This window comes from Barbus barbus, assembly GCF_936440315.1.
Source record: "Barbus barbus genome assembly, chromosome: 5".
NCBI lineage: Eukaryota > Metazoa > Chordata > Actinopteri > Cypriniformes > Cyprinidae > Barbus > Barbus barbus.
In genome coordinates, this window is record NC_136733.1 from 30,798,715 (window position 1) to 30,821,872 (window position 23,158).

General features: G+C 37.7%; 3 protein-coding genes across 3 annotated transcripts in view; 2 read left to right on the forward strand and 1 right to left on the reverse strand.

Moving 5' to 3' along the window:
• atrxl (ATRX chromatin remodeler, like) overlaps positions 1-7,155 on the forward strand; it is a 32,676-nt gene extending 25,521 nt beyond the window's left edge. The window contains exons 31-34 of the mRNA XM_079417291.1: positions 1,923-2,090; positions 2,169-2,318; positions 5,854-5,910; positions 6,015-7,155. Coding sequence (XP_079273417.1) covers positions 1,923-2,090; positions 2,169-2,318; positions 5,854-5,910; positions 6,015-6,224 — 585 coding nt within the window. The 3' untranslated portion in view covers positions 6,225-7,155. The remainder of the gene's footprint in view (positions 1-1,922; positions 2,091-2,168; positions 2,319-5,853; positions 5,911-6,014) is intronic.
• Positions 6,827-18,423, forward strand: LOC306870182 (palmitoyltransferase ZDHHC15A-like; the record flags this gene model as incomplete). Its single annotated transcript, XM_079417293.1, has 12 exons — positions 6,827-6,944; positions 7,678-7,704; positions 7,832-7,926; positions 9,073-9,193; positions 12,767-12,836; positions 13,263-13,295; positions 15,909-16,029; positions 16,406-16,538; positions 16,619-16,745; positions 17,251-17,351; positions 17,894-17,952; positions 18,067-18,423. 11 exons carry the CDS (start codon positions 6,827-6,829, stop codon positions 17,935-17,937), a joined length of 990 nt encoding a protein of 329 aa, XP_079273419.1. The 3' UTR covers positions 17,938-17,952; positions 18,067-18,423.
• Positions 18,401-22,048, reverse strand: LOC306870184 (uracil phosphoribosyltransferase homolog). The gene is made up of 7 exons (XM_079417295.1): positions 21,648-22,048; positions 21,085-21,127; positions 20,774-20,843; positions 20,582-20,644; positions 20,339-20,500; positions 20,026-20,124; positions 18,401-18,877 (listed from the first exon to the last, which is right to left on the reverse strand). Exons 1-7 carry the CDS (start codon positions 21,887-21,889, stop codon positions 18,771-18,773), a joined length of 786 nt encoding a protein of 261 aa, XP_079273421.1. The 5' UTR covers positions 21,890-22,048; the 3' UTR covers positions 18,401-18,770.
• Between the last annotated feature and the right edge of the window lie 1,110 nt (positions 22,049-23,158).

Below are 23,158 nucleotides of genomic sequence, written 5' to 3' on the forward strand. Positions count from 1 at the left end.
AGTAAGGAGAAGCTTTATCCCCTTGTATCACGCACAATTGACGATTCTAGTAAACCAATAAACTTCTGCAGTGAGTTTAGCTCCACCCTTTTGGTACCCTTTGCTGTGCTAGATACCCCAACGAAAGGGCACCAATAAAACGTGGTACGGTTCGCTATTTTGGTACCGTTCACAACTAATGACAATGGAAACGGACATAATTGCGTACTGTACCGATCCGTACCGCTCAGTGGAATTGAGCCAATAGAGTGAAATATTTCAAGCCTTTATTTCTTGAAATTCTGATGATTATGGCTTACAGATCACGAAAACCCAAAATTTAGTGTCTCGGAAAATTTGAATATTACACAAGATCAATAAAAAAAGGATATTTTAAACCGAAATGTCAGGCTTCTGAAAAGTATGTTCATTTCTATGCACTCAATACTTGGTTGGGGCTCCTTTTGCTTTAATTACTGCATCAATGCGGCGTGGCATGGAGGCAATCAGCCTGTGGTACTGCTCAGGTGTAATGGAAGCCCAGGTTGCTTTGATAGCGGCCTTCAGGTCATCTGCATTGTTGGGTCTGGTGTCTCTCATCTTCCTCTTGACAATACCCCATAGATTCTCTATGGGGTTCAGGTCAGGCGAGTTTGCTGGCCAATCAAGCACAGTAACACCATGGTCATTGAACCAGCTTTTGGTACCTTTGGCAGTGTGAGCAGGTGCCAAGTCCTGCTGGAAAATGAAATCAGCATCTCCATAAAGCTTGTCAGCAGAAGGAAGCATGAAGTGCTCTAAAATTTCCTGGTAGATGGCTGCGTTTACTGTGGACTTCAGAAAACACAGTGGACCAACACCAGCAGATGACATGGCAGTCCAAATCATCACTGACTACGGAAACTTCACACTGGACTTCAAGCAACATGGATTCTGTGCCTCTCCACTCTTCCTCCAGACTTTGGGACCTTGATTTCCAAATTAAATGCAAAATTTACTTTCATCTGAAAAGAGGACTTTGGACCACTGAGCAACAGTCCAGTTCTTTTTCTCCACAGCCCAGGTAAGATGCTTCTGACGTTGTCTCTGGTTCAGAAGTGGCTTGGTAGCCCTTTTCCTGAAGACGTCTGAGCGTGGTGACTCTTGATGCACTGACTCCAGCTTCAGTCCACTCCTTGTGAAGCTCTCCCAAGTGTTTGAATCAGCTTTGCTTGACAGTATTCTCAAGCTTGCGGTCATCCCTGTTGCTTGTGCACCTTTTCCTAACCAAATTCTTCCTTCCAGTCAACTTTGCATTTAATATGCTTTGATACAGCACTCTGTAAACAGCTACACCTTTCTGTAATGACCCTCTGTGACTTACCCTCTTTGTGGAGGGCGTCAATGTTCGTCTTCTGGATCATTGCCAAGTCAGCAGTATTCCCCATTATTGTGGTTTCAAAGAACAAGAGATACCCGGAATTTATACTGTAGGGATGGTCATTAATTGAAACTCAAATGTAAATATTCAAATATTTTGAGATACTGATTTTTGATTTTCATGAGCTGTAAGCTCTAATCATCAAAATTAAAACAAAGCTTTTGAAATGTTTTACTTTAATGAACTTTTTCACGACATTCTAATGTTTTGAGATGTACCTGTGTGTGTATGTATGTATGTATGTAGGTATGTAGGTAGGTAGGTAGGTAGGTGTATATATACACACAGGCTTTTTTTATATTTTAAAGGTGATGTTCTCTAGTGGATTTATTTTTATCTTTTTTTTATTAATAATTTTCATTTTAGAGACACTTTATTTTATTTGTAAGCTTCATTTATATATTTTAAATATATACTAAATATTTCCAGTATTTTATACTTTTTTATTTTTGTAGTTTTAACATGTGCAGCCATTTACAATTTTAATGCGGCTTTTTTTCCCTTTTTGTTTCTTGGGGAGTAGGGGACCATGGAACAGAACATTTATGAGCGGCAAGTTGCTAAACAGTCACTGTCCTCTCGTGTTCTGGACCAGCAGCAGATTCAGAGACACTTCACACACAGTCAGCTGAATGAGCTGTACCGCTTCCAGCCAGACCTACGGCCCAGTAAACACACACAAACGCCTGTGGTAAGCACACATAAAAACCTCTGCTATGGAACAGACAGCAAACAGACACACAGATGACCGTAAGCTTTTGTCTTCCAGGATGACCTGTTGGCTCAGCTGCTGCAGAGCTGTGGGCAGATCATAGTAAGTTATCATGAGCACAACTCATTGTTAGACCACCGGCAGGAAGAGGAGCTGAGCGAAGAAGAGCGCAGAGCAGCCTGGGATGAATACCGTGCAGAAAAGAAGGTGCGCACTGCAAATCTTAAATCAGTGGTTTTCAAAACTGGTATGAAGCGCCCTCAGGTGGTACACATCGCAAACATGGAATGTGACGGCTAAAATACACTTATATATATTATTTACACTTAGTAATTTAGCAGACTTTTAAAAGCGACTTACATATGAGAACAATAGAAGCAATCAAAACCAACAAAAGAGTAATAAACTCTAGCTCCTAAACTCTAACTCTGTGTCATAACATCACTTGACTCCATGTAAATATCACTATATCAAAAAGCTATTCATAATTTTTCTCTACCTCATATTGCTGCTATTTAAATACCCTGGACAACGTTTTTTGCACATTCCTCTTATATTACTATTTAAGTCAACAACATACTGACCTGCACATTTATATTTATATCTTTTATTTTTTTATTTTATTCTTTTATTTTTTCTACTTTTATTTTTCTTAATATTTGTATACTATATAATTGCACTGTCCTTGGAGCGGACCTGACTTACATTTCACTGCTGGTTATACTCTGTATAACTGTATTTGACGAATGTAAATCTTGAATCTTAATATGTAAGTGCTGTGACAAGTCTTGGTTAGTCTAATGCAGTACACGTAGCAATATATATTTTTCAAATTAGTAAAGCAAAAATACTAGAATAGTAAAAGAATTGATAATTCTAGTATTAGATGGTCTTTTTTTAATAAATACAAAGAAAACAAGTCAAAAGATTTGAAAAAAATATAAAGAACACTAGTGTTAGAGGGTCCATTTGTTTTGTTTTTAAAGCTGCAGTCCGTAAGTTTTGCCTCTTTGTCACCATCGCTGTTTGAAAACCTGGAATTGCAGTTACTTGGTTGAATTATCTTGCTTGCGTGGTCTGTACTCTGGCACGGCTGCAGCGCGGATGAATCTAATGTTTTGAGGTGAATGTGTAGCTGTCAGTCACCGCACCGGTGTGGATGTTTACTGTACTTCGCAATCACAGATTCTAGCCTATGTCTTGGAATATATGACCCAAATAAGAATTTTCACCATATATTGCCATCTGAACAAGTAACAAGTCTGCCACATTTGTTCTGACCAACTGAGGAAAAAAAGCATTACAATAAATTGCGCTACCAATGGTGATTAAGTGTAACGATCGGTTAGCTCATATCACATCAAACCTTGCAAATTATTATTGTTATACTATATTCTCAAATTATTAATGTTAACAACATCAGCATTGCATGACTATGAGTATAGTGTGTATTAACATGTAGATTTCAATATCTGTACAGTCTAATCTAATTGTCATATCATTCGAATTTCATATTAAGAAATTCTTCTAACCCAAAAAGCAAATTATGCTCCCTTCAAACTGGTACTATCTGTAATCAGAAGCACATTTAAAACTGGAGTATAATTTAATTTCATTCACATGCGTTTCAAAAACACATAATCCTTTCTGGATTACAATCTGTCTTCAAAATTATAAATTTTATTATTCCAGCTGCTGTAAAAAGGCTATAAACGATGCGTCACCTGCAGGATCCTCAGTCACATGTGGTAGTCTACTAGCCGGGACAACTTCTTTATGTTTACAGACGTGACGTAATGACGCAGTGCCATGCTCGAATTTCCTGCGCAAACCTGCCCGTATCACTCAAATTAGAAAACATTATTATAAGCTAATCGTTGTGAATCGGGCTAAAGTAAGACGATAGTTTTGAACACTGGCTGGTTATGTACTTGCTCAAATATTGATTTCGGATCAAAAAAATAAAAAAAAAGTTACGTACTGCAGCTTTAAATAAAAAAGAAAACAAGAAGTTCAGATAGAAATAGTGCAAATGGTAGATATATATCTATAGATAGATAGATAGATAGATAGATAGATAGATAGATAGATAGAAAGTTGTCCTAAGACAAGAATGCATTTAGGTTTTAGGACAACTTTGATTAAAGGTTTTCATCCACTTCAAATGTTGACTACTGTATATATGCCAGGAGAATATTACCTGTCTGGCTGCATCGTGCCAACTGTAAAGTTTAATTGAGGAGGGTAAATGGTATACAGGTGCATCTCAGAAAATTAGAATATGGTGAATTTTTTTTTCTTTTTTTTTTTTTTTTCTTGTAACTTATTTCAGAAAGTGAAACTTTCATATATTTTAGGTTCATTACATGTAAAGTAAAACACTTCAAATGTTTTTTATTTTATTTTGATGATTAGCGCTTACAGCTAATGAAAGTCAAAAATCAGTATCTCAGAATATTAGAATATTTCCTAAAATCTATCAAAAGCATTTGCAAAACAGAAAAGTTCAAGTTCTTTAAAGTATGTTCATTTATGCACTCAGTACTTGGTCGAGGCTCCTTTAGCACAAATTCCAGCATCAGTGAGGAATGGCATGGAAGCGATCAGCCTGTGGCTCTGCTGAGGCACTATTGAGCCTTCAGCTTGTCTGTAATATTGGATCGACTGTTTCTCATCTTTCTCTTGAAAATATCCCATAGATTCAGGTCAGGCATGTTGGCTGGCCAATCAAGCACAGTAATATCATGGTCAGCAAAGCACTTGGAAGTGGTTTTGGCACTGTGGGCAGGTGCTAAAGTCCTGCTGGAAAAGGAAATCTGCTCTAAAATCTCCTGGTAGACAGCTGCATTGACTTTGGACTTGATAAAATACAATCGACCAACACCAGCAGACGTCATGGCACCCCAAATCATCACTGACTGTGGAAACTTCACACTGGACTTCAAGCACTCCTTGAACAGCCACCCCTTTCAATAATGACCCGGTTGTGACTTACCCTCTTTGTGGAGGTTGTCAATGATCGTCTTCTGGACCATTGCCGAGTCAGCAGTCCTCCCCATTATTTTGGTTTCAAAGAAAGGAATGGGAAGTGGTGTGTGGCCAAGTATGGAATTTGTGCTCTGCATTTAACCCATCCAAGTGTACACATAGTAGTGAACATACACCCGGCACCCGGGGAGCAGTTGGGGGTTCGGTGGTATTGAGGGTGGAGAGTTGTTGGTTATTCACTCCCCCACCTACAATCCCTGCCGGACATGAGACTCGAACCCACAACCTTCGGGTTACAAGTCTAACTCTCTATCCCTCAAGATCCCTCAAGAAGACTGCCCTCAAGAGATACCCAGAATTTATACTGTAGGGATAATCAGTTATAGAAACTCAAATGTAAATATTCTAATATTTTGAGATGCTGATTTTTGACTTTCATTAGCTGTAAGCTCTAATCATCAAAATTAAAACAAAACTTTTGAAGTGTTTTACTTTACATGTAATGAATATAAAATCATATGAAAGTTTCACTTTTTGAAACAAGTTACAAGAAAAAAATTACTTTTTCACCATATTCTAATTTTCTGAGATGCACCTGTAGTTTAAGCCTCTTACTACCAGTGAAGGGAAATATGAAAATCTTCAGCATACCAAGACTTTTTGGACGCTGCTGTGCTTCCAGCTTTGTGTAAATGTTTTTATTTCTGCATGACACCTTATGCACACCAGCCTATTCATGACTCGTCTCTTTCAGGCCTCTGTACAGAACTCCAATGAACTCACTCCCAGAAACGCCAACCAGCCACTACAGGTAAAATTTCACCTCTGGCCTGACATTTAGTATTCTGTATGTGTATGAAACCGGAATTCTGCAGTGCTAACAGTCAATGTGTTTCTCCCCTTATTCATCCTCAGCATGCTCTGTCTTCGCTAAACTTAGGCTATACAACCAAGAGTGTTCCTTCAACTACTGCATTGCATGTGAAACAAGGCAATGCTGAACCTTCTGCTGCTTGGGTCATTTATAGCAACTCCAACATCACATTTCAACTGGGGCATCCCAATGTGGTTTTCTCAGTTACAAGACCAAACACAACCCGACCCCCCTCTCCTCCGAAAACATAGTTTCTGTTGGGCCTGATATAAATAAGCTGCTGTAAATATCGGCAATATGAATGTAGTTTTAGCATTAGAGCACTGAATGGACTCACAAGATGACGTTTAGGCACACACGTTTTGAGACCTCAGCAACTGTGGTGTTGTCAGAATTTCTACTGCGTAAATTTGAACCTTAAAGCAAAACCAATTCCTTACTGTATTGAACGGTGTGTCTGAGACCTTCTGCGTTTTTAGCTACCTCAAAACCAGGAGGAGTATGAAGAGAAGTCCTCAGCACAAGTATTTGTAAGTGCATTTGGACACAAACAATGGGGGTTCAGTAGCCTGTATACAAAAAGACTGTTGCCAGTGTTGTTGCTAATACGTTTTATGCTTAAATATTAAAACGTGTCATTAAGTTTAAAATTTGAAAGCTTAATTTTTGTTGACGTGAGCACATTTCTGTTCAAATGCGTTGTTTGTAATAAAATAATAGAAATAAAGAAATAAAAAAACTTGCTTTGTCCTGCGAGGGCGCTGTTTCTCTTATTCCTCTGCTTCATTACTATGGACTCGTTGCTCCGGTCACAGATTGTCCAGAGACGGAGAGACTTGTGACGGTCATCGTGATGCTTCTGACCGCGTGCCTCCGGCGCTGCGCGCGGCTTCTCCACTGGATCCCGTCTATGATCGTTATTATGGTTGTGATGTGGTCATACTACGCTTATGTCGTGCACTTCTGTTGGAGTGAGTAATATTTTTTGCAAAATATTTAAAGTTAGGTGTTTAGTGACGTAGATTTCGTAGTGTAAAAAACAGGTGATATCAGAATGTAGGTGAAACCGAACTTGATGTAACATGTTTTGTTTGTGTGTGACTGTTTTTTTTTTTTGTTTCTCAATTTTAATATGAGACAGCTTTTTTGTCTGCTACGGATTAAATTGGTTTTGAAATCCTCAAGTATCACTTGTCTGTGAAATTTAATGGCAGTTACAAATTACTTCATTGATGAGGTGGGGTTTAACTTAAATGATGTACATTTAATTTTGAATATGAATTTCAAATCAAATTTACTTGTTCAAAATTAATTATGCCATCCACCAAACCATTATTAATAATGCTAGTGTAAAAAGCTAAAGAAATAAAAAAAACATTTTGATTCAGGGACAACTGCAAACAAATACAGACCTCGGTAGTCACTCACGCAACTGAAAAAATGAAGCCTCTACAATATCTTTTGTGCAGTATTTGTGGGTTTAGTAGAAGTGCATTGTTGTGTTGGAACATACAGATTATTATAGTGATTTCAGGTAGGAAGCTCCTGGTTTTGGTTAAAATGTTAAACTCCCCTGTCTCTTTTTTTGGTTTGGAAAGTCATTGAGCGTCAGATAGAGTTCTGAATTAATGTATATATTATGAATGTTATAGATATTATCAGATGTTATAAATGACTGTTGACTCTTGTTCATATTTGTGACAGTGCTGCTTTCTTGTTCAACGCAGAGTGGTATGTAGTCTTTGTGTTCTTCTAGATATTCATTGTATGAAAATATGCAGTTCTAATGTTTGAATGAATTCACATTTGCTTCCAGTAATTTTGATTGATAACTGTTTGTATATATTCTTTCCGTCAGTGGTGTTCCTTTGCATGTTCCACGCCTGTTTTGGAATGTTCTCATGGTCATTTTGGAAAACATTGTCAACTCCACCGTCCTCTCCGTCTGTGGAGGTACAGCAGTGTTATTGAGTGATGGTTCTCAAAAATGTTCCTTTTCTGGACTTGACACCCATGGCTTTTGTTTTTTTGTACACATGCCATGGAATAACCATTCTCTGAAGCGCCTAACTTGGAGTACCACATAAACAATGTATGACTATCTGGTACCATATCTCCAGGTCCATAACTGCCATAAATTGAAGGGGATGGGGGTCATCTCCACCCACCAAATACTCAGATATGGACAAAATTTTCCCACCAATATTTGATATTCTTCACACTGAGAAAAAAAGGTACAAAAGCTGTCACTGGGGCAATACCTTTTCAAAAGGTACACCCTTGTACCTTATTAACCCCTAAAAGGTGCGTATTTGTAGCTTAGAGGTGCATATCAGTACCTGAAGTGTACATATCAGTATCTTTATTGTGCATGTTAGTACCTTTTGAAAGGACTAGTGACAGCTTTTATCCCTTTTTTTCTGAGTGTGTTGATGCTGCTCTGCTGCAGTCCATTATGCTCCACCTTGTTTGTTTGTTTGTTAGGATGACAAAAATTTTATGTTACTTTTTTATGCTTTTTGTTCCGCCTTAGTGGACTAACAATGCTCATCAATGTCAAAATGATTGCGATGACCAACCAAATTAAAGATGACAGGCTTTTTACTGTCCAAAGAATCCGAACATGAATCACAGTTTGACAATATTTGATATACTGTTTTAATATAGAAATGTAAATAGTCAGATAATAGTAATGTGACATGTTTCGAATTGAAAATAGAGCCTATCATTTACAAATCCTTAAAATCCTTTAATTCTATTATTTCTTTCAATAAAATACCCACACCCCAACAAAATTTGGTTTAGTCCTCCCTAATTTTCCTAATGTTTGACATGGTTATGGCTTTGCATCACTGTACGTTTTGGCTAGGGGAATTAAACTGCTCCTCATTTCTGCTGGCTTCACCTCTACAGAAGCGATAAGTAGACTTGGGCTCTTACGGGGGTCAGGCCGTCCACCTGCAAGTTATTCAAGTCAGGCATGTCATACGTGACACATGAGCGTAAGAGAAACCCCTCGCCCTCTCAGAGCACCGCCATCTAATTTGCTAATTTGCTAATTGTATGTGTGTTTGTGTGTGCGCGGGTGTCTGTGTTCAGTTTCAGCTCTCCTCTTCAGACTCGCTGTTCTATGAGCAGGAGCATGGCGGTATGGAGAAGAGTCAGATTCTTCTGGAAATCTCCCAGAAGCTTTCAGTACACACACGTATGGCAGCCGGAGGTCAGGAAACCCATCAGCTCTACAACAAATAAACGCAACAATGTGAAGTATAAATAACATCTCAAAACTTAACTGGATCCGCTCCAGATGTAACTCGATTGACACTGAACCTGTAAACATTAACCTACTCCATCAGCACCATGTAATTGAGGGAAGACACTGAACTCTAGATAACTCCAGAGTAGGGGTGACCCCGAATAGTCCATTCGATGCTTCGATAGGAAGAGCCTGATTCGACTCGCAGTCGAATATTCGCGGGGTGTTATGATCATGCCATTTTGGCTATATCGTGGTGCTCAAAATAGATATTGTGTATATATTATTTAACTAGTATAAGATGCATTTGGTTGAGTTACGCTGCAGTACTACGGCGATTCTCTTCATCGCGCTGTGAGCAGGACAAACAACAATGCAGAATATTAATAACTATACTGGGACTGTCATATACATAACATTAAAATGAGAACACCACTATAATTAAACACTGTGAATTTTTAGAGTTTAGTTCAGGCGCGGAGCTGTGGGTGGGCCTGGACGGGCATGGGCCCGCCCACATTAACAGCTGGCCCGCCCAATCAGAAATAAAATACTACTCTGTATTGTTAAACATGGATACTACTTTATGTGGTGTATTTCATCTATAACATGTTATGTTAAAAACAGTAAAATTATAAGCAAGCCTGATAACTTTAAAATTTAAGTGTGTCGGTGACGTGTTTTCATTGGTCAATGCAACATCAACGTAGCAGGCTCTATTGTAATCTGGCGCGAACCATCTATGACGCGAACAACCAATGGTTATAACGTTCGCTAGAAGTTTACAGTATCTTGATTTTTCTTAGTATGGCCAAACAAGTTACTCTCACTCATTTTTTTTAAAAAAACCTCGTATTGAGATTAATAATTATTTGGAGGACCAATCTGTGGATAAATATTCGTTCAGTTATGTCATTACTTTAAATGTTCACTAAATAGAGTGTTATGTTGTGGTTGTTTTTTTGTTATTTTGTTAGAGCTACGTGCTCTCTAATTGATCTTCCCTATGCACTATCACAATGTTGCCTTTTTGTGAATATGTTCCTGGCTCTGTAGCCATAGCCTATGTTATCTAGGCTTATGTATTTAGCTCAGTTTTGACAGTAGATTAAATTTAAATTACAAAATAAGTAGGCTAATAAACTTTTTTTTTTTTTTTTACCATTATAAAGCAGTTTGAATGCTTCATTGCGTTACAGTATGGTTCTAATGAGAAAAGTATTCCCGAGCAGCTTTCAGCTATGATCACTTTGAGAACTTTTCTTGCAAGCAACGTCAGAGGACTCAAGGTTTCAGCGTTTCCCGAAACCTTCTTATTTAGGCTACACTTTTTTTTTTTACTGAAATGCTGGAAAGTATTTACAAGAACAATATTTCATCGCAGCTTCACCACAACAAACAAAAAATGTGAACGAGAAGAAAGCACGTAAAAAATTTAAATGGTTATTGTGGCAGCAATATATGATACAATTTTAAAATATGTAGGCTAGGCTATCCTAATACATGCAATTTCAACTATTTCTGAAGTGATTATTTTATAAAGAACACCGCTTTCTCACATAACGCAGTGAAGCAGCCCGTGCATCAGAGAATAATTCGAATCGAGCAGTCGAATCGATATCAACCAATTCAGCACTATCACCACGGACAGCACCTGGTAGAGTCGCATGTAAGAAGGTATATCTAATTAGCAGCTTCCTAATGTATTGTTCGGGGAACACGCCTAGAAATGGTATGCCTTTATAAGTTATACCTTAAGAGTCTTCGTAGCGCACTAAGAGACAACGTTATCGGGAAACCCAGCCTTGATTTCGGAACACCCATAGATTCAGGCCCACCTCGACTTAATCCAGGCCCACCCATCTGTCACGTTCTGCATCCGCCACTGGTTTAGTTGCTGTGTTTCTGCGCGTTGTTGCGTGAAGAATGCGTTCACAAACGGAGTTCATTCAGAGCCGCACAGACACGTTCATGCATTCGGGGCATTTTGTGCAGATAGCATATAAGTCGTGATATTAACGTTATGTTGTATCAATAATGAAGCTTATTCTATATGAGATCAATTATGAGTTAAATCCCATTGATTAAAAACCTGCTATCAGATTCTATTCTACTGGTCATCTTTAGCGCGCGCAGCTCAAAACAGAAATGCAGAACAATAACTTCTGTCATATACATAATGTTATAATGAAAGCGCTATTGTAAAAAAAAAAGGTGTAAAAAATGTATCTTTTAATCAAAATATAAAACATTATTTTTGTATCTGCGAGGCGTCCGATGTGTTCAGTAATTATGACTGTCGAATGTCTGACTTGACTCTTGGTAATGTATTTTGCCCCGCCCCCAAACATATGATTCGACTATCGGCAAGATTCGAAAATTCCGATTCGACTATAAAATACTTAGTCTGGGACACCCCTACTCCAGAGACACAGAATCTGCAATTAGTGCATTTTGAATGGCTTTCAGTGAAAAGCATCTTCTGCACCATGTTAGAAGGTTTCCCTGCATCACTGCTTTGTAACAAGGTTTGTACTTTTTAGTAAATCAAAAACATCAGTCCAATCAGTGTAGCCCGTTTGCCGAAACTAATGACTGAGTTTCTGTTGAATATTTCAAAGAGATTAGTTACCGTTTGAGTCAATATCAAACACTGCCTTCATTTTCAGCATTAGCAGAGGTAATTTTTCCCATATGTACCCAAAAAGAGATAACTAAAATACACCCAAATGAATTGGAATCAGATTGAATTGGGAAATCTGTATTGATACCCAAAACTAAACTTAAGTCATTTATTGCTGAAATTCAGTGAACGATAATTGTTAAATGCCGAGAGAGAGCAAGCTGCCAGAAAAGACCTGGCAGCTGCCGGAAGTGGCGCTACGACCTGCCACTGCCAGGGAGAGCGCCAGGCCCTGCAGTAAATGCCACCGTCTTGTAACCGAATGCAACACTCCCAACCCTCTAACACAAAGTAAACGACTTGACAAGATCAATTCAATAACACCAGTGTGTAGGCAACAATCAAGAGGGGGGGAAAAAAGGGGAATAATGCATTTATTTTATAGATAGATCATGTACTAACATTAATAGTAAGGATAATGATGAAGGAATTTTAATTTTGAGTAAACTAATAATTTTAGTACACATCACTCTTTTACAATAACCATCAAGTACACGTTCTTATTTAAAAGCAATTGGACTATTTTTTGTTAGTTTTGGATTCTAAGCACTAAAGCACCTACTGTATTTGTACTGATTTTTGTGTTCTTATTTGGTGAGTGATCCATTTGAGAGTTTTGAAGCCATAAATCAAGACATAATTTATACTGACTTTAAATCATTTTGATGAATGTTAAAACATCATACATTTTTGTTAAATACTCTAAAACTAACTTTTAATAAGATATTTTAGGCTGAACAACATGAATGAACAACACGTACATAATTGTCTGTTATCAAAGAGGGATTCCATTTACCTAAATGTTGGAGAAAATGTTATTTATTTATTTGTTTTTTTGTGTGTGTTCATCTCAGCTATCAGGTACTGTCATCACTGCCAATTGATAAAACCAGATCGCTGCCATCACTGTTCTGTCTGCCAAATGTAAGAATCTCCCTCTCTCTTCTCTTTCTCTTCCTCTCTCCATTTCTGTGTGCGTATCAGTGCATCTCCCACTCATCTAGGCACTTTTCCCTTAATGAAAGGGAGACGTAGAAATGTGATCTGTGAGTGTGTGTGTGATAATTACAGGATGTTGTTGAAGTGCTTGGTCACATTTATTTGAGTGGACAGTTAATCTTCTCAAATTTCGCTCTGTGTCAATATCAGGTTCCCATTCTTTGATTAAAGTCCAGGTCTGAGTGTGTGAAAGAGAGTGAACGAGATGGAGAAAAAGAATGACTGTGTTTGTGGAAATTCTGAATGTGTGTGTGTGTCTGATTACACTGTGGTTTTTATTATTGTTTAATGAGAATAGTTCCTGTGGCCTGTGCACTTCACTGCGCTCTGTCATTTTCTTTTTTTCTGTAGGTGTGTACTAAAGATGGATCATCATTGCCCATGGTTTGTAAACTGGCTGTTGAAAAATGCATATTTCCAGTTAATGTGAATAACTTTATGATGCATTTTATTAAAAAAAAAAAAAATCTTTGTAATCTGTGGCTTTGTAATGTTTAATCTAAGTATAATAACTTTTACTTTAAAGGAATAGTTCACCCAAAAATTTGCTGAAAATGTACCTCCCCTCAGGTCTCCCAAGATGTAGACTTCTCCATTGGAACAGATTTGGAGAAATTTTGCATTACATCACTTGCTCATGAAAGGATCTTCTGCAGTGAATGGTGCCGTCAGAATGAGAGTCTGTGTTTGTAAGAAACAATCCATCATTAAGGATGTTTAACTATAAGAGGATAATTTATAGATATCCACCCAAAAATGAAAATGACCCCATGATTTATTCACTCTCAAGCCATAGGTGTATGTGACTCTTCTTTCAGACGAAAGAGTTATATTAAACAATGTCCTGGCTCTTCCAAGCTTTATAATGGCAGTGAATGGGGTTTGAGATTGTGAAGCCCAAAAAAGTTCATCCATCCATCATAAAAAGTGTTTCACACAGCTCCGGGGGGGGGGGTGAATAAAGGCTTCCTGAAACGAATTGATACATTTGTGTTGGAAAAATATCCATGTTTAAAACTTTATAAACCATAATCTCTAGCTTCCACTAGCTGTCTATGCATGTTCTGGCGTTCCAGCGAATGACGGTAGGCCTAATAGCGTAAGCTCCGGTGAGAATATGCTAGTCTCGCGAGAAGTTTGTTTATAGGAGCAAAGGAAAACCAGTCTCCTCTTGGCTTATATCAAAATCCTCTGACATTTTTCTTTACAAATCCTCGTTTTGTACTTCTAATTTGTGACCTGTGTTTGCTTTGCTCTCTCCTCTGCGCTTCCACGTTCACCTATGTCCTAAGTCATCCACTGGAACGGCACTCTCTCATGAATGTGTGTATGTCAGTTAGCGGAAGCTAGAGATTACGGTTTACAAAGTTTTAAATATAGATATTCTTACACAAATGCATTGATTCTGCTCAGGAGGCCTTTATTCAGGAGGCCTTTATTGCATCAAAATCTCAAACCCCCCCACTCACTGCCATTATAAAGCTTGGAAGATCCAGGACATTTTTTAAACTAAATGATTGCATTCATCTGCAGAAGAAAGAAGAAAGATGCACCTAAGATGGCTTGAGGGTGAGTAAATCATGGGGTTGTTTTCATTTTTGGGTGAATTATCCCTTTAAAACATTTCTCCTTCTGGGTTCCTTTTACATAACGCTTCCTCTAATGAAAAGGTCCACCCCCTGTTGTCCTCGCACATTAAAACCCTCTGACACATTTATTTAGAACTGTTTTACCTGAAAACAATGGTTTGAACAGAAAAACGTTTTAAGGATGGATTTGTTTATTACCAACATGTGTCTTTTCACTTCACAAGACATTTATTGATGAATAAGTTGAGTGAATTGTTTTTATCAGCTGTTTGGACTAATTCTGACGGCACCCATTTACTGCAGAGAGGATCCTTTGGTGAGCAAGTGTAATGTTAAATTTATACCTGTTCTGATGAAGAAACAAACACATTTACATCTTGGATGGTCAGAGGGTGAGTAAATTCCCAAAATGTTGTAAAATGGTGAGTATAATATTCCTTTAAAGGGGTCATTGGATGCCCATTTTGCACAAGTTGATGTGATTCTTTAGGGTCTTAATTAAAAGTCTATACCATTGAGAAATTTTAACCAAAGTATGTTAGTGTAAACACCTTTTTAAACCCGTCAAAATCAGCTCTGTTTTTAGCAAGCCGTTATAGTCCATGTCCCTTTAAATGCTAATGAGCTCTGCTGACCCCACCCCTCTCTTCCATGGGGTGATGAGCAGTGCTGTTTACTTTAGCTGCGAAACTGGCTAACTAGTACATTATTAGGAAAGGCGATTTGTAAAGATTCATTAAAAAAAAAATCTTATACTCCCCCTGTAGATGAAGCTGGATCATGAATGATTTGCGTGAACATAGATGCATTTAGGCAGATTGGGGATCAGCGCATTCCCTTCAAAGCAAAAGTAACGTTAATCCTCTGCATCTTCAGCGGCTCAGATGTAGGGAGTAAATGACAACTGCTATATTCATTATTACATCCAACAACATGGCACCTCAATCACTTAATCGGAGACATTCTTGTTTTCCCCTGCACCGGAGTAGACACAATGGCGGTCGGACTGTTTACTGCTCACTCAGCTCACTCAGGGCAGGTCTAAGGTAAGACAGCCTTGTCAATCAACTATCGTGGGAGGGGCCTGTACAGAACTACGTCATTCTAACAGGAATCTCAGAACAGCCTGATTTGAGAAAGGGGATTTTAATATAGGGATTTAATAAAAAACACTGGGTGGATTTTTATCATTATAGGATAGGACGGATGTGTACACACTTCCAACACACATTTATGTTCAAACAACTTAAAGTGAATTTTGCATCCGATGACCCCTTTAAATATCTTTAATTTTCCACTGTGCTGGCTATTGGTGTCAAATAGATATTTAAGATAAAAATAGATAAAAAGTAACATTTATTCTTTTCTTCTTTGTATGTTTGTGCTGTGTTGTTGTGAGCATGTTTAGGCTGAATAACTGTATTGGATTCTCCAACTATAAGTTTTTCATGCTGTTCCTGCTCTACTCACTGCTGTATTGCCTGCTTATCATTGCAACAGTTACACCAACCTTCATCCAACTGTGGCTGGTGGGTGACTTTTATTTATTTATTTATTTTTAAAGCAAGATTCACTTGCACTTTGAATGGTAGAGACTAGTCTCAGCCTCAGATGGCACGTCCACAGTTGCTTGGCATCAAATATTTGAAATACTTGAAATACTATAGAATTTTACACACATTGTAATAAAATGTATATCTCCAATGCAAAGTCGCTTTGGATAAAAGTATCTGCACATATACATACAATTGAAGTGATGGTGAAGAAATGTGATTTTAAAAGGTTTTATCTTTTGCAATATAATGAATTGTTACTTGTGCAATCCTCAATATATGAATAATTGTTTCATAGTATCTTACTACAATATTCCTGAATTACACTCTCCTCTCTCTTTCTCTCTCTCAGGGCAAACTGTTTGATAGTTGTGTTAAACTGCATGTTTTGTTCCTGACACTGGTGTCGGCCATGTTTGCGGTCACCCTCTGTTTTTTGCTCTTCTTCCACATCTGGCTTCTTGCCAGCAACAAAACTACTCTTGGTAAAACCTGCATTTCACATATTCACATATTTTGTATGAGGTTTTGTAGGGGTCATAACATCTCACCATTTTTCTGTCAGAGTGGTTGTCAGTCCCCTTTTTTGTGGATGGACCAGCAAGTGAGGCATTTGATGTGGGTGTCCAGGCAAACTTCTTACAGGTGTTTGGAAAGAACAAGAGTCTCTGGCCATTTCCAGTATTCAGCAGGTCAGTATAACGCAATATTCATTGTTCTGACTCGATGCTTGACACCCATAAACAACTTAAGATTATGACAGAATCATTTTCACAAAATAATTGTTTATTCTAATTATTAATAATAATAATAATAATAATAATACATGTAGATTACTGTTCACAAGTTTGTGGCCAGTATGATTATATATATTTTTTATTATTACCTTTATCCAGCATGGACACATTAAATTAAATGAATAAAAAATGAGTGAAGACATTTATATTCTTACAAAATGGTTCTGTTTCAAATAAATGCTGTTTTACTTTGTCAAAAAGATTCTGGAAAAAAATGTATCATATGCATAGCAGTACAGCTGTTTTCAACATTTATAACAAGAAATTGAGAACAATAAACAGCGATTTTGTTTAGTTTTTTTAAGTACCATATCAGCATTTCTGACCCCCCCCCCCACACACACACACACACACACACTCAGATGTCATAGCTTATGCTTACAAACTGTTTCTATCACAGTCAAGGGGATGGACAGTCTTTCCCCTTGAGATGGAAGATGTCATCTCACAGTCCTTCATTGATGAATGGAAATGGACATTGTGCCATGGAAGGAAGTGTGGGTAAGACACACATATTCTGAATCATATTTCATAAGTCAGTCAGCATCCAATTGTGTTTACCGGTTAATCAATCAAGGCCTAGTTTGCAGGATCTAATTTTGCGTCACTGCTGTAGTCAGAATGGTTTGGTAAATCTTTTATTTAGAAGGAGACTGAATTTATCCCAGTTCTCACGCTCTGTCTCTGAAGGTGATCTCCTCTCTGCTTCTGTCATTAACTTAAGTGTGCTATCACAAAGAGTAGGATTACGAACACACTCTGAAATTCCCCTACCGATGTAAAACAAACTCCAAAAAGCACTTGGAATAGTCATTTTTTAAATTCTCAGAAGTAACTAGCAGTTTAGGTGAGAAATACATGGACTCTTTTATTGTAATACAAACATTATTTACTTGTCCATTTGAGTCATTTTGAGAAAAGGAGATTCAGACTGGTATTCAGACAAGTTTATACTGCCCCCTTAAGACCAAACCAGGGCTGTACAACCTGATCGAAAACTCTGATTTGAGCTATTTGTCTCTCACTCTGTGTGCTGCCATCAGTCTCACCTGAGGGGGTCTCTGTTACCATAGCAATGGATGACTAGCAGTAATGAAATAAGGTATGAGAAATGACTGCTCTGCTTTTCAATGACATCTCTAAAGCAGCAACCTTCAAGGATTCAAATGTAATATAAATAAAGTTATTTAATATAAACCATTGTTTCCATTTCTAGGTTGACCGAACGGGTCATGTGACGTCGTCACAGCGAGTCTTTCAACTGGGGCGATTTCAGAAAGATCTCAATCACAGGTTAAGCTTACAGGAGTGGCGGGCGGCCCTCAGGGAGACGAGGGTGAACACCTGCCCGCATGCTCAGTTTTCACCTGGAACACTTCCTGCAGGAGCGATCAGGTCTCCGAAACCTCTCTTTTACTGATCGGGGTGTGAGAGAGCTTTATCAGGTGTCCCTGCTGAGTGATAATGTTTTAAATTCATTATTTTGTGGTGAAATTTTTGGTGTTTTTCTGTTGTGGGAATAGATTCTAGCTTTATGATGAGACACTTTTGAAATGAATAATAGATTTTAATTAAAAAAGTAAACAAATACAGTTCATACAAAATATTTTATTTGTATTTTTCTGTTTTGCATCACTGTTTAGGAACAATTTGTTTTAATCCTGGTGGCATCATGGATAAGCACATGTATTTCAAAGATTATAATACATTTGCTCACATTAAGGAAAGGGGAAGTGGTGCGAGACCATGGATAAATATATAATAACCAATAAAAATACAGAGGCCAGCCCCGATGAACCAATCACACACAGAGAGACACTTGCTGTGGGCTGCTCAGGCTTTACCAGAACAGAAACCAAAACAAAACACACAAGCCGCTTCAGCTGAATCCAAGTGAACGTGTGTGTTATTGGTGGGTTGTCAGTCTGTGCCGAAATACCTTTGGCCGAAGTGTGTCGGTGCAACAGCGTGAACTTCAGTTGTCAGTATAGTGATGTCAGGAAACTCCTGAACAATGGACCGTGCACCTGTTGTACACAGCATTAGTTAATAATAGACTTTATATAAAAGACAAATTAATACTTTTATTCTTCAAGGATGCATGATTAAAATTAAAGTGATAGTAAAAGACATGATACAAAAAAATATTTCAAATAAGTGCTGTTCTACTGAACTTTAAATTCAAAGTTCTAAAAAAAAAAACCTTTCCACAAAAGTATTTAGCAACATTGATAAATTAAAAATGTTTCATGTGACAATGAAGACTGGAGCTGCTACATTCAGCTTTTCCATCACAGTAATAAATTACTTTGTAAAATATATTCAAATAAAACACTTTTTAACTTCAAAATATTGCTCATTTTACAGGTTTTTTTTTTTTTTTAAATCACCAATACATTTTTAGGTTTCAGGATTTTTTTCTTCTAAACGATGATTCTCAATAAAATATATAACAAAATGATTTGATATACCATTTTGTTTTATGCAATGTGTAAAAATTTCCATAAACTGGTTTTCCCATTAAACACAGTGTATCTATACTGTATCTAATTTGCATGTTAATGGCTTGCTGTTGGGACAGCATGTTGAAAGAAAGTTGTCATAATGGGAGTAATAATTGGCCAGATTTTCATATCTAATATTTCATAACAAAATAGATATATAATTTATTTTCCTATTCAATTATGTCTCCCAAAATGCATAATAAACATGCTTTTAGTCCTGGTGGCCTCTACAGCGGACATGTATGAAATGATGTCCTGTTTCATAACAGGAAGTCATATTTGAATTTGAAAACCCATAACATTTTCCTGAGATGTTGCTCTGACAAACAATTTGAAAATTATTCAGATTTAAATGACAATTACAAAATATAATTATATTTCCATAAGGATGTAGATTTTTTCACTAAATTAAATTTAGCCATCTTTAAAGACCTAGGAGAGGGTGTGGTCATGATGAAACTTCCAATCATTTAGTATCTCTATAAAGCCCTGAATGTGCTCTGTACAGGACATCCAGACTTACAACTGTGACATGTGGGGTCTCAGAGAAATTCACTGAAATAGAATGTCCACTACAGAGGAAAGAACTCCATAGCTGGGTCTCAGGAGGATGTGTCATATAATTTATTAATGAATCAGAATACAAATCAAGTCTAAGCTGTGTGTCTTACCATGTGGAGTGGAGAAGAGACTCAGTAGTATGATATGTTTGGCCTGCAGGCCGTGTTCATTCAGCACCCGCACCGCTTCTATTACAGTGTTGCCTGTACCTGAACACACATACGCAACGATGAATTGTGCCTTTTAATGCTATATTTAAAATATTTACAGGAAGGACCCCGATGAAATTGCAGTTCCTGTCATTCTCATGAGCTTTTTTTCTGCCATGATTTCCCCCTCCCAATTCAAAACACAAAATGTGGAAAAAAATAACAGATTCTACGTGGTTCCATTTATTTCATGTTACAAATGTCAAGTACTTACTAAGTATAGGATACATGAGCAGAACCTTCCTTCGGCTGATGTCAGGAGGGAACTTTGCATAGTAAATTTTAGCCTTTTGTGTCTCCTCATCACTCTGGATCAGAATCTTCCCGATACGGATTGATCTGCAGCAATCTCTTAGGCCTTGCTCCATGGCCTCACCTGCTCACACAATACATGCATTTTTTGTTGATGTAAAGGGCATGCACACTAAATAGGGTTGTAAATTTTAGCAGGACTCACCACTCCTCATGATGCTAACCCCACAGTTTCCCTTTTCAAACTTCACACCCTCATATTTATGTCCTGCATAGGGGGTAAATAATGAAACTTTGCATTTGCACAAATTCAACAGCTTACGGTGGCAATGCTATATTAATATGCAAAAGGATTACAGTGAGCTGGGGGAATTAATTGCCATGGTAACAGGCTCACCTGTTGGTGTGGTTACAGTGCATTCAGTGTATGGAAGCTGATTGAGACCCTCCTCCACCACTAATCTTATCTGGGAGCAAAACAAACAACCAGTCTGATTCAAACTGAAGGCTAGAAAACCAAATACAGAACATGAGAGTCGATACAAAACAATCAAGTGCAATGCAATCAACCATACATTTACTCTTGGTTGATTGTCTTTATTTACAAGGTCTTTATAAAGATAATATCTGGTTGTAAACCATTAGCTTATTATGTTGACATTTAAACACAAAATGACCACCATTTACACAATTTCTGTTGATGCTTACCAATCTATCTGCACAGAACACGAAGTCCCCTCTACTGGTAGTTCTGAGTGAATCAGAAAGAGCTAAATTATTACCCGTTTTCTGTACATATGCATATCGCTTTATTTGTACAGCTGTATATAGAGCACATGATGCACAAATCTGTACATAAATCATCTGTTACAGATTCATACACATAATTATTATGGTAGCCGTGGCCTAATGGATGAGTCGGTCTCAGCAGCATTGGCTGCCCACTGCTCTGGGTGTGTGTTCACTATTTGGATGGGTTAAATGCGGAGCACAAATTCCAACGTATGGGACACCATACTTAGCCACACTTCACTGCACTAGTTACTGTAAAGTCTTATTTAATGTTTTCTTTTCTCAGGTCAGATGTGTATGCATGCGTGTATCTACCAAGAGCATACGCACACTTATTCCGTGTACATTTTAGATACATTCTGATAAGCTACAGGTTTATGTTCTTGCACACATCACATTTTACAGATCTGGCCTAAATATGGGACACGCACTTTGTGCACTCAATGCAGATCCGGTTGAGAGGCGGACTGGACACTCACTTGTCCCGAATGATTGTCTGAAGTTCTCGTATTTGGTCATTTAATGGCAAGAGCTTCAACTGAGGTCCTATTTGTCGATGGATGTCGCTCGTGGTTTGGTTTTCGCACGGTTCGTCTTGACAGGTCTCGGCTGCAGGGCTGCTGCGGGCGAAGCGCACGTGCTTCGCGGCGTGTTCGGGGCTCTCACTGTTATTCAGCTGCTGGTTATGGCACGGCATCTTCTCAATAAGGACTAAAACCATAAAAAGAAACCACTACACCAAACCACCTGGTCCACTTAAATGATGGCTGTTCCACGGATGATGTGAATCTGTACCACTATCTCGCCATGTTGAGCGAAGGAGACGCATGCCGCACGCTCCCGGGGAATAACAACATGACGTCATATCCCCTGTTCACCTGATTGGATAGAAATCGTGCCAGTCTAAATCTCATTGACTTTAAGGGGCGGGACACTGCGGCGCTCATTCAAGCAAACCCGTCAGAGGCGCTGCTGCACAAGTCTGGACTGGTGATGAGCAGTGAATTCTGGTGCTCTTAATGCATCGTGATTTAATAAGGGTAATTACAGGGTTAAAAGTAACAAATGCTATCATAAATAATGATCTTACAGGACGATGATTCAACACACCAACAAACAGTGCATCAAACAAACGGCAAATGATTAGTATATGTGACCCTGGACCACAAAACCAGTCATAATACCACGGGTTTATTTGTAGCAATAGTCAACAATACATTGTACGGATCAAAATTATATTTTTTTGTCATCATTAGGATATTAAGTAAAGATCATGTTCCATGAAGATATTTTGTAAATTTCCTAACGTAAATATATCAAAAACTTCATTTTTGATTAGTAAGAACTTAATTTGGATAACTTTAAAGGAGATGTTTTATTTATTTATTTATTTATTATTAATTTTTTTTACACCCCAGATTCCAGATTTTCAAATAGTTGTATCTCGGCCAAATATTATTTATTCAGCTTTCAGATGATGTATAAACCTCAGTTTAAAAAAAATTACCCTTATGACAGGTTTTGTGGTCCAGGGTCACAGGCTATGATATTTATGTACGTCAAACATACAAAAAAAGAACTACATAACCGAGTATCTGTGTGTTTGAATGAAGAAAGAAAGAAAGAATGGTTTTGTATACAAGAGGAACAACTATTATTTTTATTATTATTTCATCAAATATGATAAGTTTTTCTACATTTCTACATTGCTTTCAAATTCTCTCGCTTATTTATTTGTTTGTAAGTTTAAGTAGCTGCGTATGTAATAAGCTAACGGTGACAAAAAAAAGATTGTTTTGATTTTCAGTATGATTGATTTTTCAGAATTATGGATTTAAAATTCCCTCGCTTTAGTTATTTATTTAGTTAGTAACTGCGTATGTAATAGCAGTTTGTCTATGGGAAACAAACTAAATCTGCGGAGACCCCTAGCTGGTGCTTGGAGCTTGTGAAGCATCAGTGCGCATGCGTGCGCCTCTGCACCTGTTCA